We start from the raw sequence: 18,030 nt of genomic DNA on the forward strand, positions 1-18,030 counted from the left end.
CTATATTTGCATTATATTTGCACTTGAGTAATTTGCAATTACTCAAGGTGAGGGCCGTGTTCAGGGAGAGTAGAAAAGAGGACTAGAAAACCATGTAATTCTCCCTACCACCACCATGGAACCTCTGAAGCTTTTTTCTGGGTTTTGCCTACAAGGAACCAATGATAGCAAAGTGTAGTGGAAATACTTGACCCTGTGAATTACCATCTTGCCACAGAGCCAGATGGTAAACTTCACATTGGGTACAGTGAGCTCAGATGAAAGATACCTTCCTCTCCTTGACCCCCTACCACTAAATCTGTAGCCTGGACTTAGGACCTATAGGCAACCCATTACAGTCAGTTTCTTCTTCTTCATATATCATAGAAATTAGCAATTAGTCTACCGTAGCATACCCAACTCTGCTTGCAAAGGAAAAAGCCACCATTACCATCATGGCAGAGCTTAGCAGGAAGAAATGAAGATTCTACTAGGTAAGGTTGCTAGCAAAGCAGGGGATATGTAGAAATAAACCTCTATTAGCAGGGGAAGAAGTAGACAGACAAAGAAGTGCATCCATTGGATGAGGCAAGCATGAGTTACCAGAGGAGGAAGTGCACCCTGTTATGAAGGAAGGGCTAAGGAAGAATGACATAGTGCTAATGGATGAGGAGGCAATGAATTGGAGGAAAGGGGAGCATATACTACTGCTTCAGGGCAGTAGAAGGACACTAGTGAATGAAACCAAGGACTTCTGGGCTTCTGGAAGTCAAATTGCCACCTGGAAGGTGCTAAATGAGCCTCTACCTTACCAGCCTCAAGAAAAAGTCCTACCTTCCTCATTCTAATTATAACTCTCAAAATAACAGTATTTATATAACACTTTAAGGTCCACAAAGATCTTTACATATTATGACCCTGTAAGGTAGATGCTATTATAATCTCCATTTTATAGACAATGAAACTGAGGCTGAAAAGAAGTAAAATGACTTACCCAGGTTTGTAAATTACTAAATTCTGAGGTCAGATTTCAACTGGTCTTCCCAAATCCAAATCCAATATTCTATCCACTGTACCACCTAGCAGTCTCTGATGAGTATTTGAATTACATTCATGAAAATATGAAGGAGCAGCTAGGTGGCACAGTAGATGGAGCACCAGCCCTGGAGGGAGGACCTGAGTTCAAATCTGACCTCAAACACTTACTAACTGTGTGACCCTGGACAAGTCACTTAACCCCAACTGCCTCCCAAAAAGAAAGAAAGAAAACAAAATGTGCAGGGCCTGGAGCTCATTCTTTTTTTTAGGGAGGGGATCTCTGTAGTACTCTGGTTTTCCATTGACTAAAAGTTTTTCTCCTATGTATGTGTATGATCGTATATTATTGATGTATGTACACACACACACATACACACACACAAACACACACACACATATTATATATATACAGATACACATGTACACACACACACATACACAAACATACATGCTGACATAAATAAATATGAGGGCAGCTCTACAGTCTTTTATCCTACAATTAGTCTCCAGTTCTTGATAAAAGATTAGCAAAGGACAGTCCAGGTACTATCAGAAAGGGGCGTAGTTTAATTTTACTTTAATTTGCTTTAATTTTTCAGGGCCCAGTAGATAAATAAGTGAAATATGAAACAAGCAATTAAGCAGGGATGGAATTACAGAGAGTATATGTTAAGCCCAAGTGAGGCTAGCTTGTGATGTGGTATATTAACTTCTGAGAAAACCTCCACCATTTTTACAAGAAACATTAGGAAATAGTATGATTACCTCTATGGTTATGATTCTTGGTTCCACATCTTCATAAATAATCTTCACTTTCTCAGCTGCTTGCTTTGCATGGCCATATGTATCTGCAACCACAGCACAGACAATCTGACCTACGCAAATCACCTATAATGCAACCAAATATTATCTATCAATCCATGAGAGTGGTCACCATAAATTTTAAATTCTGCTGATGAGAGTTTATCTCATTTCCCATAAAACACAGTACAACTAGATGGTACAGTGTATAGAACTCCGGACCTGAAGCTAGGAAGGAGTTCAAATCTAGCCTGAGACACTTACTAACTGTTTGAGCCTGGGCAAGTAACTTAACCCTGCTTGCCTCAGCTACCTCATCTGTAAACTGAAAACAAAAATAGCATCTACCTCCCATGGTTGTTATGAGAATCAAATGAAATAATAATGATAAAGTGCTTAGCACATGTTCTTTTCCCTCAGTCATTTCAGTCCTATATGGCTCTTCATGACCCTGTTTGGAGTTTTCTTGGCAAAGACACTGAAGTGGTTTGCCATTTCCTTCTCCACCTCACTTTTTTACAGATGAGGAACTGAGGCAAAAAGGGTTAAGTGACTTGCCCAGGGTCACACAGTCAGTAAGTATCTAAGGCCAGATTTGAACTCAGGAAGGTAAGCACTCTACTCACTTCACCACAGTGTTTCTCATATAGTAAGCACTATAGAAATGTTAGCTGCTATTATTATTATTACCTCCTAGGTTTGTAAAGTTTAGCACAGTACCCAGCCCATAGTAAGTACTATATAAATGTTAGCTATTATTATTCCTTAGTACTAGAAATAAAATTAGTTTATAAACTCAGAACTGACAGAGATCTCAGTTATCATCTAGTACAACTCCTCATTTTACAGATGAGAAAATTGATATCTAGAATGATGAAGAGCCTTGCTTACAATCAGAAAAGTAGTAAGGACATATTTGTAACCCAAATTCTCTTACTCCAAATTCAATGCTTTTTGCATTATCCCACACTTATCCAGAAAAAGAATTTAGTTTCCCTCCATCATTTTATTGGATTCCCACAACTGTGAGTTAGATAGCAATATATATATGTACATATGTATATGTCATTATTATTATTAATTATTATTATTATTAAATCCATTTTGCAGCTAAGGAAACAAAATTTTAGAGAGATAGAGTGAATTTCCTAAGGTTACTCCATTAGTAAGTGAATGAATGAATAAACAAACAAGCAACAAAATAAATAAAACAGTTATTAAGTGCTTACTATATGTAAAGTACTATGCTAAAGTGGGGATGCAAGTAGAAAAAATAAGAGGTTCCCTGTTCTGCTACAGCTAGGACTCAAACATAGGATTTCTGCCCACAAGTATCTGTACATGGTGTAGATAGTCTATATGATAGTTGCAAAGAAAACAATGAGTATTCTGGACTTTTAAGGCACAATATTTAGAATAGTAAATCACACATGAAATAGTCAAATATTAAGTTCCTCATTGGTCCTGGAACAGATAGCACACCTCATTTTCTGCATATCATATCTCCCCTTCCTTGATGTTTTCTCCTGGGACATCTTTGGCAGTTATCACATCCACAACACCTGGAAATTCAAGGGCCTCTGAAACATCAATTGACCTTGGAAGGAAAATATTAGGATTAATAATATAGATTGTGATTCAATGACCTTGATCTTAAGGTTGAATTAGAGATTGTGTGCTAATGATTGTTTCTCATTGTGAAACCAGCAATCTTGAAAATGACAAGGAAGGACCCAAGTTATGAAAGTCAGTCTGCCAATTCCACTGACGTAGTTTCCTAATTACTGTAGTAGGTGATGGTAGCATGAATTCTTCTGGGAATTCGGGTGGGTTGGAAGGAAGGCAGGGGCTACTTGAAGTCTGTACTTTCGAAGAAATCGGTAAGTAGAGCAAATTGAGGCTACTGTCTAGCAAAACATAACATGTGTGGTACTGAACCTTTAAAGCCTGAAAGACCTTGCTTCATAATAAGCCCCTATCAGCTACTGACACTGCTTCAGATGCTGACTTTCACTTTGGAACCTTCCAGTTCCTCACTTTATTTCTTAATCCTTGAATCTTAACCTATTAACCAGTATTTCATTCTGACCTTTAGCTATTCAAGAAGTTTTCTTATGCCCCCTTCCACCTAATCCTCAGATGAGGGAGGGCTCATTCAATAAAGAGCAAGAAAAAATTTCCAAGACTGGAGACATTGGCATCTCTAGGGAGTTGTTGCAGGTGACAAGAACATTGGTACAAAAAATCCAAATCCCAAATTGAAAATTTCGAGTCCAGACAAGTAAAAGTTTTTCTTTTCTAGTGGTTCTAGGACAAAGGAGGCAATTCTAAGTTCCTTCCTTGTGGACTGAAAAGCCAGATAAAAGTATCATTTGGGGCACAGGAAAGATGATAATTCCATCAGATCTCTAAGCAAGCAAAGCCAAAGCTAAAGGAAGATTATGGAAAAGTTGAGCCACATTTATCAAACCAATTCTATTCTTTATGGATCCAGTATCTAATCTGTTAGCTAGGTCAGTAAATATTGGTCTAGTTAATGCTGAAAGAAAAAAGTGGAAATAGGGGGTCAATCAAAGAAAAAAAGAGGAAGGAAGAAAATAATAGGGTAAGAGTGGAGAGAAGAAATGTCTCTACCCTCTCCAGCAAACCAAGTTGGATATTGGTTCTTAAAAGACAGGTGATGGTAGCAAGGAACTACCAAAAGACACCAGCAGCCTAAGTCATGCAGGCTACTAGGGAAAGGGAATGATCAATCAATCAACTGGTAAATATTATTAAGTGCCTTCTATGTGCCAGGCACTGTGCCTGGAGGCACTAAAGGAGACAAAAGAAAGTCCCTTCCCTCAAGGAGGTTACAGTGTAATGGGGAAACAATATGCAAATTAATATATACAAAACAAGCTATGTAGAAGCTAAATAGGAAATAATAGATGGAAGGCAGTGGAATTTGGAAAGGTTGGGATAGGGATAGCTACAAAAGCCATATACAAAAGCTACAAAAGAAGGTGGAATTTTAACTGAAACTATGATGAAATCATGGTGGGAAGAGAAAGGGGAATGGGGTACAGGCAGGGGTGTGCTGGTATAAGCTTAACAACTACTCTCCCCAAAAAATGTATTCACAGCATACTTTTAAGTTTAATCTGCAGTATTTCTCCACAATCTTAAGTCTAGAAACAAAAAAAAAAACAATAAGTCAAAGCTGATTTATATTATTTGCCAACTTCTCACATATAAGGGCTCACACTGAACATTTAACTATCATCTTACAAAGCCAAGAAGAGCTGGCTCTAGCATACTTCTGGGTACAGTGGACCCAGAGAATCACATGGTTGCTGCAAAGTTAATTATAGTACATTTTTATTGCAATACATTTTAAGTGATTCCAAATAAGAAACAGAAAGCACTATGCACTTGTGAAATCCCTTATAATGTATTGTAATATCTTCATAGCCACTATCCTGTCCTTCGGGTACACTATGTCCTATCCTCTCTCTCCTTCTCCATTGACTTGCATCATTATTGAGCACACATTGTATGTATTGAGCCATAGATTTATTTATAGTTCTGCCATAAATAACTCAATTACTTTTTACAGAAAGACCTGAAGATGCATAAAAGGACTCCAATATAAAACAGAGAATCTATTTTTTCATTATAAGTATATTCAGTAATTTTGTAGGATGTCTTTTTGCTTTACTCACAAGATTTTTGCATGAGCTCTGGTACTGGTCACTACAGCCAGAAGAAGTTCTTCATCCACTCGGAGTATGTCATCATTATAGACAGATTCCCCAGTGGCATGTTTAAGCCCTGACTGGTGCATGACTGGATGTCCAACTGGATCTTGGGGAGGTTGGTGGGGATCTACACACTTTTAAATGAAAAAAAAAGTTGATCCACTATTGGACATTTTTATCATAAGCAACATTTCTGAGCCATTGATAAACTCCAGGAAAAGAAAAAAAAAAACAACACACACATACAGGCAATGGCCTTCTAGATATCCTTGTCAATATGTCAGGTATTTGTCAATGAACATTTGCTATGTACTGAGCATAGTACTGGACATTTACTCGTTAGTTGTATAATATAGAACACATACATCTGAAAATCATTTAGTATCCTTTATACAGCAACATAATAGTTAAATTTTATGTAGTGCTTTAAGGTTCCCAAATACTTTCCATATGCAGGGTATCCCTAAGTCTTAGTACTATTTGAATCTTTAATACCTATCAAAGGTGTTAAATTTATTTAAATTCTTTTGTACAAATACCCATCTAAATGTTTATTATTATCCTATTTGATCCTCCTAACAACTCTGTGAGGTAGGTGGTATTATTATACTCATTTAACACATGAGGAAACTGAGACAAATAGGGGTTAAGTGACATACAGCAAATAAGTATCTAAGACAAGTTTCAAACTCAGGTTTCCTGACTCCAACATTCTATCCACTGCGCCCTTCCTCACATACATAGTATTATATCAGACAGATAGATAGATAGATAGATAGATAAAGATATGTAGATATAGAGATATAGATAGACATAGATATACACATGTATATACACACACACATATATGGCATTATATACATTAAAATGCATAGTATTATATATCAACATAGTATATATCATATGATATAATTGCCATATTATTCTATATTATATGTAGTATTATATGTAAATATATAGTATATAGATGGTTACATACATATATACATGTGTATGTACATATATACAATATATACTATGTGTTCCTAGAGTATACATATTATATATTAATATAAAGTATATCCATATAGTATATATACATATATAATATGTATACATGTGTAATAAGTAGTATATATTGCATAGAGAGTGAATATATAGTATATATTGGTATTTTATATCATCTTACATATCAATATATTATGTACATATAATATATATTACATATATGGTATACACCAGTATTATACATATATAGTATTACATATATTATTATTTACCTCTATATAGTATGCATATAATATATAGTATATATAGTATTACATATTAATTCAAGGAAGATAGGGCAGTGCTGAGGAGGCATGAAGTAAATAAAAGAGTGATCAGAGTGGAATGAGATTAATCAGGGCAAGCTTCCTGGAGATAAAATTTGCATCTGATTTTAAAGGAGAAATTTGAAATGTTAGAAAAGAACAAAGAGGCCATTTTTGGTGAATGTCTCAAAGTAGAAATTCAGTTAAAATTCCCTTAGGTAAAAGCATTGGAGCCAGTACTAAGAAAGTCATATGTAGATGATAGTGATCAAATCCATTTGGCTCCAGTAGAATGCCTAACAGGAAATGTGCATGCTGAAAATGGGGAGAGGGCATGGAGAGCACCTGCTTCTTGATAGCCTCAAGAGTATGAAGCTTTCTCTCTGCTTTCAAATTAAATGAAGCTACCAACCTGGAACATTTGTATTCCCTGTGGAATCTTGATGGCAAACTCTTCCAGAGCACTTTTGGAAGTTCCTGGGATTTCTGGGAACATTCTGGGATCCTGAAAAATGAAAAAAAAGATAAATGCTTTCACATTTAAATATTTTATGAAAATCAAGGTTTGAGGGTATGACTTTGAAAGTGACATTTTTCATTTATTTCCAAGGTTTCAATTCTGCTATGAAATGGGTTGAATTGAAAGAACAAAATTTCTGATCTTGAGAGAAGTTTGGGCAGAGGTACAATGAGGCTAGAGACCCCCCAATGAGAAATAGCAAATTCCTCCCTTCCTCTTGTTCACACCATTGTATTCATTTTGTCCTCCCTTACTTTCCTCTTTTGAAACCTCAAGAACAGAACCTATTCACCCCCAAGCCCATTGTTTTTCTTGTTTCTTCTCCCTCTATTAGAATGTTATCATTACAAAATCATGCAGCTGCTTCCAATTAATCAAATAAATTTACCTTTATAGGTTTATGTGCATTTTTGTGTTTATATCTTAAAGTTCTTGCTCATCTCTGGACTTTACATCAGAACTGCTTGAAAGTCTTCTACAACATTGAATATCCATTTTCCCTTATTAAATGATACCCAGATTTGTAGGGAAGTTATTATTGATTTTAAACTGGTATCTTTCATCTTTTTGAATACTGTATTCCAAGATCTCCTCTGGTTTTCAATAGAAGCAGTTAAGTCTTGTTTGATACTGACTGGACTTTCTTGGTAATTAAACTTTTTCTTTATGGATGATTGCAGTATTTTTCCTTTGAAAGGAAAACTGTGATGTTCCAAGGACTCTTGCTTTTGGGGTTCCTTTCAGGAAGATTGTTGAATTCTTTTTAATTCAACTTCTCCTAAGTGATATATTCAACATCATATAGCTAAGGGCAGAGTCAGGATTAGAATGGGAAGTCTTTTAACTCTGATTTATTTTCCACTATGCCCTGCTGCTTTGGGGATAAGATGGGAACTTTGGGTAAATGGCAAGTTTTCAATGAGGAGTAGTTCAAATGCAATAGATAAGAATTAGATGTTAATTGACTGAAAGCTGAATGATTTAAGGAATGGTCAAAGTCAAGGAATGCTATAGAAGAACTGAACTAGATGATGAGTTCCAACTAACACAAATGGTGAGAGATCATTGTGCAAGTACAGTAATGGAGGGAAAGAGGTCAGTGAATCTCTTATGATGGGTAGTTTCCATTATCAAAGGTTAATGAATATAAATGCAGAAAATAAAAGAATGTGTAAATGAAGGAGGGTGGGCAAAGGAAAAGGTGTCTGTGTGTATATATGAATGACATTTAGTGTTTTGTATGTCTCTCTAAGCATAAACAGAGTTAAATTGGAGTATGGTCTGTGTTACTCCATTAGTGAATGGCATGCCAAGTTGCAAATAAAATTTGCATTAAATATTTAAATCACAAAATATAAAGTTGTGTCTTTGGGGGTTCATCATGGATTCTGGGTGATATATTAGGGCAAACATGTTCAAATAGTTAAAAGTCCTTTTTCCATTTGCATTTTCAAAATATTAGATAGTCAAAACTATTCACTTGATCATCAAAGAAAATGGAACATATACATTCTGCATTTGGTACAGGCTAGTATTTGGGAAACTTTATCAAAATACACTTATAAGAGGAGGGGAGTCTTTATGAGGATCTTGAGTCCAGGTGAGAAAGCAGAGGACATCTGAATATATAAGAAGAAACCTCATAAAGAGAAAGATTGCTTTTACAGGTTGAACGCCAGTGAAGAGATTAATTTATTTGGTGGGAAGTATTTTCTTTCTTTAGTAATGGCAAAGTGAGAATGATTTTGAAGCCTTTATTATCTTGCTTTTGACTCTTTGTATGTAGGTGTGTGTGTGTGTGTGTGTGTGTGTGTGTGTGTGTGTGTGTGCATGCAATTTCAATCCTTGAGAGAAAACAAAAACATTAAATTTCTGTGGATTTCTGTGAAAGCAGATGTGTGTGGGGGTGGGGGTGGGATAAAGGAGATAATGAATGACCATACCTTTGAACCGGGAATTCTTGTTATTTTGGTTTTGGAAATTAAGTAATGTATGTTGAGATTATAAAATTTTAGCTTATAAAAATTTAGCTCTTCTTAATCATGCCCAGTATCACATGATAAATTTCCACTCTAAAATTATTTATGGTAAAGGGCTATGAGAAATAAGTAAAATATTATTCCGGTATGTGAGTTTGTTTGTGTGAAACATTTCTTGCTGCAAAATAGATCATGGGAAAACTGTCTGAACCATGTATTGTTTGCCTAATGCAGACATAAATGCCTTGAGGGCCATCCTTGAGGGATGATCAGGGAAGACTTTGGCACTATTCACAAGTGGACTAAAATAATGACAGTAATGATAATGATAGCTGATATTTTGTTGGCGGTGGTCATTTTAGATTCTGTATTTTGGAATTTTCTTGGCAAAGATACTAGAGTGGTTTACCATTTCCTTCTCCAGCTCATTTAACAGATGAGGAACTGAGGCAAACAAGGTTAAGTGTCTTGCCCAGAGTTACAAGGCTAGTAAGCATCTGAGGCCAGATTTGAATTCGTGAAGAGGAGTCTTCCTGATTCTAAGCCCAGCGCTTCATCCACTGTACCACCTAGCTACCTAGTTGACATTTTACATAGGGCATTAAGGTTTACAGAACATTTTATATACATCCTCTTATTAGTTGTTGAGATGTAAGGTAGGAAGAGTTGTGAGATCCTTACAACTACTCTGTGAGATGGGTCTACACATATTATCTCCATTTTGCATCTCCAAACTGAAGGTCAGAAAGTTTAAGTATCTTGTCTCTAGTTATATAACTAACATCACAGCAAGAAACAAACCCCAGCTTTCTTGAATCTTAATTCAACTCTGTATTATACAATACTAATCAAAATGGAAAGTGATTAATGTTGGAGGGGGTGATTCCTATATCTAGTATTGTTTCTACTCCACAACATCTCTTGCATACATGTTTCTCTTCATTCCCTTTCTCAATAAATCTGAGTAGCTGCCAATTATCTAAAGGATCAAATATTAATCCTTTGATTGGCATTTAATAGTATTCACAATTGGGCTTAATCTTCTGAGTTTTATTATATATCATTACCATGATTCACTATGCTGGCTTTCTTGTTCCTCTTGGACATAGTCAACATTCAGTCTCCTTCCCGACTCAGTGATTTTGCACTAACTGTCCTCCATCCCTAGAATATCTCCTTCCTCAAGTTTTACCTCTTAAATTCATTCATTTCCTTCAAGACTCACATCAAGTGATGCCTTATGCATGAAACTTTTCCTGGTCCACCCCACCCCAGCCTATAGTACCTCTCTGCAAGATTATCTCGTATCACTTTGTGTATTTTTCTATTATTGTCTCTAACATTCTGACAGTTACTGACGCTCACAACATCACTGTCATCCTCAGTCTCATTTACTCCATATGTCCAATCAGTTATCAAATTTTGTTTCCACCTTCACAACATCTCTTGTATATGTCCCGTCTTCTCCACTCACACAACTACCTCCTTCTATTACTTCATCATCTCTCACCTGGACTATTGCCTTCTGGTTCTTTACCCTGTCTCAAATCTCGCTTTACTCCAATCCATCCTCCCCTAAGCTGCTAAAATTGTTTTCCTAAAGCTTTGGTCTCAATATGTCAAACTCTCCTCATTAAACTCCAATGACTCCTTATTTCTTCTAGGATCAGATACAAGTCCGTTGGTTGACACATAAAGCTTTTCATAACCTGACTCTTTCCTACCCCTTTAACCATGTTATGCTTTATCCCTCTCTATACGCATTGCAATGAGGTATACTGGCCTACATAACTCTATACACTATCTCTGACTTAGTGCTTTTGCACTAGTTGTCCCCAATACCTAGAATGTTCTTCCTCCTCCCATCTGTTTTCTAGCTTCCCTAGATTCCTTCAATATTTAACTCAAATCTTACCTTTTTATAAAAGGCCTTACCTACCTGTTGCTAATTCCTTTTCTCTTAGATTACCTTCCATTTATATATCTTTGCATATACATAGTTGTTAGAAAGTTCTTTTCCACTAGAATGTGAGCTCCTTGGTAGAAGGGATCATATTTTTGTCATTCTTTCTTTCTGCAATGTCTAGCACAGTGCCTGGCAGGTAATAAGTACTTAATAATTGTTTGCTGGCTGTTTTGCTCTTTTCTTTTTAACCTTAGTATCTGGCATGGGGGTGGTACTTAATAAATTCTTGAGAATTCACTTATGGATTGATGGATCAATCAATTGGAGGTAAAGAAGGCAAAGGTTCTATAGATTGAGCATTGGTGGGAAGTCAGTTGGGCAGTTCATCATATTACATTGTTGGAATAGAGCCTATCTTTCAACACAGATGACCAAAAAAAAAAAGAAAAAAGAAAAGAAAACTTTGAGGAGATATTGGTTTTCAAGTGGCAGCTTCATGTGGTGTAATTACATTCATCTGGGCAAGCTGAGACAATAGATGATGAACATGCACTACGGGATGAGCATCAAAAGGAAAATGCATCGTTTGATATCACTGGTGCATGGAGAACACCAAAGGGACAGGATCCAAGTCAAGTTGGTCTACCATTTTGCTATCCAGTGTTTAGAAAGAAAATGGCTTATATGATACAAGATCAGACAAGTCTGCTTACTTAGGCCTAAGTGGGAGGACCCCTATAAAGTTATGTGTCATCTGGGGCCAGAACTTTACTACATTCTTTGTGAGAAGGCCAAATGACTATTTAATTTTAAAATTTACAACTATCGTTCATATACCAGGACACACTGATAGGTACCATGATTGTGAACTGTTAGAAGAGATTGTTAAGTGTGCTATTGGGATTTGTTTTTGTTTGAATTGGGAATACCATTTGGATATAGTATGATACTCCTCTTGTGATTGGTTAACATAGCAGAAAAAGCAATTGTAATCCTGGGTTTGTTGTTACTGGAGGATGGGTCATTGTAATGCTGGATGTGAAAATATCACAGAAGGTTCCTCAATTATTAGCTTCAATGGGAAGGTTTCATTGGAGGAAAAAAATTTATGCAGCCTTCTAGATTTAGTGACTATCACAGTCCTTTGGTAGAACTTGAAATAACAGGACTCAAAGAGGACTTGGAAAAGGATGATAAGAAGAATTAGAGCTTCTGCTAAAAGATAAATGGAAGTCATGCTCCAGAGAGAAGGGGGAAAAGTAAAAGCACTTATTTCAGTAAATTGAAGGAATAATTGAGTGAATATTATAGGATATATTATTCTGGGCTTTCCAAACTCCAACTCTGGATTACCCCCATCATTCTCTCACTTCCTACTCTTGCACTGCTGAATGCTGATGGAAGTAGTCATACAACTGCTCTCGCTGGATCGACTAAAAATGTATGATGTGTAAACTGAGCTGCAACTGCCATAATATTATTTTTGGCTTTTATTCTTCAGGTATTCTTCTTGATTGATTGCCTTTCTCTTTCCCCACAACAGCTATTTTGGGCCATCTCTTTTCTCATCAAGTTTCTACTGCATTTTCTCCCTCTCAGAAAAGGGCTTTCCCTCATATTTTACCAAGAAAATTGAGTCTATTCATTGTCAGCTCTCTTTTCCCCAGTTCTGCTCCTCAAATCACCTCAACATTACTTCCCCCCAAACGATCTATGATTCTCTTCTCCTTTGCTCTGAGAGGAAAAAGTGGTTCTGTTTGCCTAGGTCTGCTGTTGCTACTGTTTGTCCTTCATTCTCCAAAAGACCATGACATCAGCAAGGTGATGCCATTACAAGCAAGGGAATTAGATTTAAGTGAGGGGGGGCTGCACCAAGGTTCATCCTTGTACTTGTTCTCTTAGTCCCATTGCCTTCTCTATCCTCTGGGAGCTAGCCCCTTTGATAACCCTTCTCTTTAATCTTTTATTTCTCCTGATCCACTAGTTCCATCCTTTCTGCTTATGAATAAGCCCAAATCTCTCCCATCTTAAAAAAATGATTTAATCTTGTCATTCTCTCAAGCAATTGTCCTGTGCTCCTCCTGCTTTTGCCAACCAAAACTCCAAGGAAGAGCTTTCTATATATATTACCTTCACTTAACATCCCATTCAGTTCTGGACCCATCTCAAGCTAACTTCCAAACCCATCACTTGCCTGAAATCACTCTCTCCAAACTCTATAATCTCCTAAGTGTTAATCACAATGGCCTTTTCTCAGTTAGCATATTTCTTGATCTCTGCTGCATCTAATACCTTTTTTTGATTATCTCTCCTCTCTAGGTTTTTGTGATGCTGCTATCTCCTTGTTCTCCTCCTGTCATCTAGAAGGAAGCCTTTTCAGTCACCTTTGCATTATCTACATGTCTCCTGTGCATCAATATACCCCTTGGTCTATCCTATGTCTTCTCCTCATCTATCTCTACATTATTTTTCTTGATTATCTGATCAGTACCCACATGTTTAATAATCATCCCTCTGCACAGCTGGGACTCATCTATCACCTTTTCTTCCATCTTACATCACTGACTACCAGCTAAATGTCTCAACTTAGATGTTTCACAAACTCAAGATTTCTGAAATACAACTCAATATCTTTTCTCCTAAACCTATATTTCCTACTAACTTCTCTACAGCATTTCCATGGTGAGAAATTATAAATCTTATCTGCTTTCATAAAATCCTCAACTCTGCTCCCTCCAACCTAGCTAAGAAGATGGCTTCACTTTTTATTGTACTAAGAATATTAAGGAGATCCAATATGAATTAGCCTTGCCTATCTGTTTAAAACTTTTAAATGTCATCATTCATCCTTTATTCATTTGAGCCTCAGAGAAAAGAGTGGGATTCTTCCTTACGAAAGATAATCCATTCACCTCTATTCTTGATTCCATTACCACTCATTTCTTCTAGCACTTTTCACCACCAGTTTTTCTTCCTGACAACATTTCTCTTATCATTAATGTTTCAGCTGACTCATGTATTGAAGATAGACAGGAAAATAAAATTTCCTTGTAGGTTCCACATTCTAGGTTAGTTTTGTACCTAAGGTATCTATCTCCCTTTTGGTGGCTGCACAAATTGTGGCTAGAGACAGTAGAACAGATCTGCAGGAAGGGGAAAGAAGGCCACTCACTTTCACCCTCAATGGTTCCTTTATGACCTCTGCCACTGGTCTCTTTTCCCTTCCCCACATGACATATGTGGAAAGGCATGCATGTAGCCCACTGATCAAGTTTCTTCCTTGCACTACTACCACCAAGCTCCTTTTTCTCCTTTACACAGTCAGACCCTGGTCCCAGGGCCAGGGCCTCTGTTCCAAAACCTTGAAACTTTACTTCCTCATTAAGGATGTACTTTAGCTGGCACTGAAAGGATGGATACATTTCCTACTTCAGAAATACTGTGCAACTAACTACCTTAAACTCAGGTTCTGCTGGTTAGGCATGAAGTTACAGCTGTAAATTCTTTTACCACTGTACAATGATCTGGTAATATCAGTTTAAATATATATGTGTGTGTATATATATATATATATATACATACATACAATACATTATATTATATAAGTATTTAAATAAATATTTAAATAAATATAAATAAAAAACTATCTGATAGCAAAACCTAGGTTTAAAAAAATCTTATTGAAGACTGCTATGGAAAAAAATCTTTCACAGATTAGACTCACAAAGCATACACAAATATCAGTGAATTTCAAGACAGAAAAAGTAGCTTACCAGCTTATGCAGTTCTCTTAGCACTTTGAGGTAGAATTTGAAGATGAAACTGATAATCAAGGTTCTTTTGTATTCTACCATGCCTCCTACAGCTGTTGGTGGAATGCGGATTTCATCCAGCACCAATCTGCATGCTTCACTCAACATTTCATCATTCCATTGTCTAGATGAAAAGGGAGGACATAGTTAACATGCTATACTGTTAGCAAGGGCAGCTAGGTGGTGCAGTGTATAGAGTGGTGGACCTGAAGTTGGGAAGACCTATCTTCCTGAGTTCAAATCTGACCTAAGACACCTATTAGCCCTGTGACCCAGGGCAAGTCACCTAACCCTGTTTGCTTTAGTTCCTCACCTGTAAAATGAGTTGGAGAAGGAAATGGCAAACTACTCCAGTATTTTTGCCAAGATAACCCCAAATGGGATCATTTAAAGTCGGATACAACTGAAACGGCTGAACAACAAATTATTAGCAAGCTGTACCGTAGTGCCTATGAAAATAATCTCATTTCCACTTTCAAAATGTCCTGAAAAGAAACATTTAATGTCCACCAAAATATGCTTCACCAGGTAACTAATTTGTTAGTGAGGGGTCCATTTATAGTAACATAAATTTCACCAATATAGTAGAAAGAGAGGTTAGGTAAAGGGGATCATCAGAGATATAAATAGATGATCATCTTACTTTTTCTCAAGAGATAGATTCTACAGTTTCACTTTTGCCACAAATGTCTGCTAGGTAGCATAATACTGACAACCACTTGTCATCAGAAAAAAAGTGTCAGCCAAATTAGAATACTTTTTTTTGTGAAAAAGAAAAATGTATAACATATTAAAGTTTGACACCTCTTTGTCATAAGATAACCAATAAATCTTTAAGATGTATAAAAGACATTAACTTTCACTATGCATCTCACTATAAAGTATTTTAAAGATTAGACTTGGCTTTGCCTGATTTAGTCATCTTGATAACATTCTGTTAAATTTTATGCATTTCTTGCTCTAACTTCTTTGCCTCAATGGCAAATAAGTTTTATTTTAATAATATAATATTTGATCCTCAGAATAATCCTGGGAGGTAGATGTTATTATCATCACCATGTTACACATGAAGAAACTGAGACTGAGAGAGAGTAATTGACTTGCCCAGAGTCATACAGCTATAATGTCACCAATGAATAATGCAGTCAATGAATTTCACGTGTGGTAGGGACAGTACAAAGAGACCTGTGGTAAGGAGAAAGAAGCACATTTGCTTTCACTCTCTGTGGTTCCTTTCTGACTTCTGCTACTATTCTCTTCTCCCTTGCCAAGTGACATATGTGGAAAGGTATAAGTGTATCTCTGTAACCTTATCCCAGACTCATTTTAAAATTCTAGACAAAGCCACAACTCTGTTAGTGACTATACTTAAACAGTTTTCCCAGAAAACATTTTTTATTAAAGAAATCATTTGCTGTAAAGGGTATATCCTTTACTTTGGTCCATATGTCAGATGGTCACGTATACTCTTCCCCTTAGTGATTTACAAAAACATGGTTCTTCATATATTTTTGAAATAAAGCCTAATAAACATTGTATGCTAAGAAATAATAGAAACATCTGTATTTTTTTCTTTAACTTCCCACATTTTGTAATTTGTTCTGACACTTGTGTCTTCAGAATTTCCACAATGCTATCTAAGTATCTTCCAATGGCATCTACTGACAAAAGACAAATTTTAGTTTGTTGTCATGTTTTCTATGTATTAGAGTAATGATTTTTACCACAAGAACAAGTATTTCTCCAAAGGCATATGGCTTTTTGCCTTTCACTATTGAATAAAAAACCTCAAAAGAATCTTCTAAACATTGATCATTAAGTTTAGTGAAATTTTATAAAATAATGGACTGAATAGGATCATCATGGCTTTAAACTCATCGTATGACTGATGAAGAGCCCACACTGAGAATAGTGTTAGTTATTTCATTTTCTTGCTTTTCACTTATGTTTGTGTTGTAAGTATGACTTCAACTGCAAAAGAAATTTGCAGTTGTCTTTTAAAGACAATTATACATTTTTGAAGATTAATTTAAAACTAGATGATATAAAGGGTAGCTAGATGATGTAGTGGACAGATTGCTGGGCCTGAAATCAAGAAGACTCATCTTCTTGAGTTCAAATATGGCCTTAGACACTTACTAGCTATGTGGGCAAAGCACTTATCCTTGTTTGCCTCAACTCCTCATCTATAAAATGAGTTGGAGAAGGAAATGGCAAACCACACCAGTATCTTTACCAGGAAAACCTCAAATGGGGTCACAAAGTCAAACATGATTGAAAAGACTCAGCAATGGACAAGATGATATAATCCATAGATTTCTTAACTAAGCAAATATAAAATGCAATATACTGGAAGCAAGTGAATGAGGTGCCGCTCTCAAATCTTTTGCAACATGAAACTTTTATTCTTCCCTCAAGATAACTTTGAACATTGTTTGTGTTATATGACCATCTGACATATGGACCAAATGCGAGCATGAAGGTCAATCTGTATATTCAATATTAGTGAAGGTTATTACTTTATTGTGTAAAGATAAAGAATACACATACATGTATATTTGTATAATTGTATTATACATTATATATTATATGTTACATATATATATACATATGTGATATATACATGTGTGTATTTGTGTGTGTAGATATATAGATGTATATATTCCTTGGCTAGAGAGGCCAATTATATGAGACTTTCTCCCTATTGATAGGGACCTATTATTCAATGCCCTGTGCCTGTGCAAGAGGTAGGGTAGACGTGCAGCTTGGTAGCTCAATAGATAGAGCACTGGCCCTGGAGTCAGGAGGACCTGAGTTCAAATCCAGCCTCAGACACATAACACAAACAAGCTGTGTGTCCCCGGGCAAGTCACTTAACCCCATTACCTGGCCAAAAAAAAAAAAAAAAAAAAAGGTAAGGTGGAGAGAAGAGAGATCTGGGGCTCTTCTAGTTTCAAGAGAGA

At 36.2% G+C, this 18,030-nt stretch overlaps 1 protein-coding gene across 1 annotated transcript in view; it reads right to left on the reverse strand.

The window, feature by feature from the left end:
• The window catches only part of LOC114030016 (aldehyde oxidase 4-like), an 88,941-nt gene that overhangs the window by 27,249 nt on the left and 43,662 nt on the right, over positions 1–18,030 (reverse strand). The window contains 5 exon segments of the mRNA XM_027844680.1: positions 1,783–1,905; positions 3,301–3,415; positions 5,523–5,692; positions 7,263–7,355; positions 15,029–15,191. Coding sequence (XP_027700481.1) covers positions 1,783–1,905; positions 3,301–3,415; positions 5,523–5,692; positions 7,263–7,355; positions 15,029–15,191 — 664 coding nt within the window.

This window comes from Vombatus ursinus, unplaced genomic scaffold, assembly GCF_900497805.2.
Source record: "Vombatus ursinus unplaced genomic scaffold, bare-nosed wombat genome assembly UNPS02005226.1, whole genome shotgun sequence".
Classification (NCBI taxonomy): domain Eukaryota; kingdom Metazoa; phylum Chordata; class Mammalia; order Diprotodontia; family Vombatidae; genus Vombatus; species Vombatus ursinus.